The following is a 2,197-nucleotide window of genomic DNA, read 5'->3' as shown; positions in this document are numbered from 1 at the left end:
ATGCTAAATCTTTATTTACAAGGCTTTTCGAACACAAATAACAAAGTGTCTCAGTGTCTTTTAGATTAGGGAATTTTTCTGGACTTCGTTTACAAGGCATCTCTCTAGATCCGAGTAAATGAATTCATAAAATAGTTTTTTTGTATAATACTGAGATTAATTAGAAATAAAAGTAAAAAAAAACAACAACCAAAAAGAGCACTATGGTGAATACCAGAACATTTTATCCGGAACTTTATCCAGAACATGTATCCAAGATGAAACGGGAAGGGACGTGTGAGACGCTTCTAACGCGTCACGTCTTTAAACCCGGCACTCAGTTCTACATCTGTCCGTTAGCGGTTTTTTGTAAAATTTTAAATTTTTTCTTAATCTGTCATCTAAATCTACAACACTTCTCAGTTGCGCTTGGTTTTTTAATTGGTCTGATATTTGACGAAGATTGTTTTCGATTTCTTATATTATTATTTCCATTTTAAATATCGTAAATGAATTGATGAAGCAGCAAAAAGTTGCAACTGGAATTTATATAAGTTTTTTTGAAACCATTTTCTATCTGTTCATTTTTTCTGGCTTAATGTTTTTAATTCTGGAGTTAAAAGCGCGTGTTATGGAAAGCTTATCTCGATTTGATAGAACATTTTAATATGAGTTTATTTTAGGTCGAATTTTTCTGATACACTTTATATTATAAAACTGTAGAATGTTGTTTGTTTTAAGCAGTACATCTTTTGAATAAGTAACTGCGCGCGTTCTTATCGTCCACGACACCGATACATCGAGTGGAGATACCAATAGGTTAAGTAGATCACTAAGAACTATCGATAGGCGGGAAATCAAGACACTTCGATTTACTCAGCGTGCGGACCGGTAGTAAACAAAAGGAAGTAATAAAAAGTATAAAAAAGTATAATAACTGACTGAGAAACCAAGTTTGTGTCCATTTCTCGGTTTTCTATAGGCCTCTTACAAAACGGAGTTCAAGTTGGCTGTGCTAATGCAATCATTTTTCACTCACATTCAAAGTGTTAAACAGTTAAGAAAAAACTTAATAAAAACACATCGAAAATTTCAAAAATCTGTGCGTACAAAACCTAAAGGTAAGCGAGATGCTTGGAAATATACAAGTTTTTCTGAAGTTTTGACAGTCTTTTAGACCATGTCTTTGCGACGAAGCATAAGGATTGAGCTTGCTGCCAGGGCTGCCGCCGCCACCCGGAATGAAACTAGTAGCGCCGTCCAGCGTACTGCAACCCACCGCATAAGGAATCGGCGTGCTGCCACCGCCACCCGAAATGCTACTAGTAGCGCCGTACAACGTCATGCTACCCACCGCATAAGGAATCGGCGTGCTGCCACCGCTATCCGAAATGCTACTAGTAGCGCCGTACAACGGCCACGGGGCGGTGGCCCCAAGGGACGTCTTGTCCGTGAGCTAAAAGAAATAATGCTCAATCCAACGGACGGTTGCCATGTGAAGATCGTTGAAGACGATATAACCCACTGGCACTGCATTATTCACGGCCCTTCCAATTCTCCCTATGAGGGAGGGCACTTTAAATTGGATGTATTATTTCCAGATAACTACCCGTATGTCCCGCCTCATGTACAATTTACGACTCAGATTTACCACTGCAACATCACCAGTGGCGGCCACATATGCCTGGACATACTATCGAACAACTGGTCGCCTATCTTGACGGCAGATAAAGTTCTCCTATCGATCATGTCGCTGCTAGCAGATCCCAATCCTGACGACCCCATGGAAATCGTAGTTGCCAACATGTACAAGAGGGACCGAGAGCAGCACGACCGAGTCGCCAGAGAGTGGACCACACTCTACGCCATGCCATAAGTTATATTTTGATAAGCATGCACATAATGCACAGTAACACCACCCAGAAATTCATACCCATATTCATGCAAATATCAGAATTCTTATGACAATTTCCTGAAGATCTTTAACAAAAACTATATCGTGTGTTCCACGTTAGCATTCTCTTCTGAAGATTGTTACATATATACATGAAAGTGGTTAACAAAATATATTAGAAATCTGTGGCCTCTTTCAAAAGCAATGTTGTCTGATTAAATGGTGGTCTCCAAAATTTTAAAAAGGTACGAGGTACGGTAAGAAATCTGTACCTTATTTACTCTTCGAGTACCGGGTATAAAAAAGGTACTGAGAACCGTGTTG

General features: G+C 39.4%; 1 protein-coding gene across 2 annotated transcripts; it reads left to right on the top strand.

Moving 5' to 3' along the window:
- Window positions 1–920: 920 nt before the first annotated feature.
- Window positions 921–1,966, top strand: LOC117591712 (ubiquitin-conjugating enzyme E2 D4-like). 2 transcript variants are annotated; one of them, XM_034285032.1, is made up of 2 exons: window positions 921–1,100; window positions 1,157–1,966. In XM_034285032.1, exon 2 carries the CDS (start codon window positions 1,160–1,162, stop codon window positions 1,853–1,855), a length of 696 nt encoding a protein of 231 aa, XP_034140923.1. In that variant the 5' UTR covers window positions 921–1,100; window positions 1,157–1,159; the 3' UTR covers window positions 1,856–1,966. The 2 variants fall into 2 exon arrangements, with proteins under 2 accessions (XP_034140923.1, XP_034140922.1); XM_034285031.1 differs by having other exon boundaries at window positions 923–1,100; window positions 1,149–1,966.
- Window positions 1,967–2,197: the final 231 nt, after the last annotated feature.

This window comes from Drosophila guanche, unplaced genomic scaffold (assembly GCF_900245975.1).
Source record: "Drosophila guanche unplaced genomic scaffold, DGUA_6, whole genome shotgun sequence".
Classification (NCBI taxonomy): Eukaryota; Metazoa; Arthropoda; class Insecta; order Diptera; family Drosophilidae; genus Drosophila; species Drosophila guanche.
Note: the sequence above shows the minus strand (reverse complement) of the source record. Positions and strands in the feature narration are given on the sequence as shown.

Coding starts and splice junctions, on each gene's coding strand:
- LOC117591712 (XM_034285032.1), top strand. CDS start 1,160: ATGTCTTTGCGACGAAGCATAAGGATTGAGCTTGCTGCCAGGGCTGCC.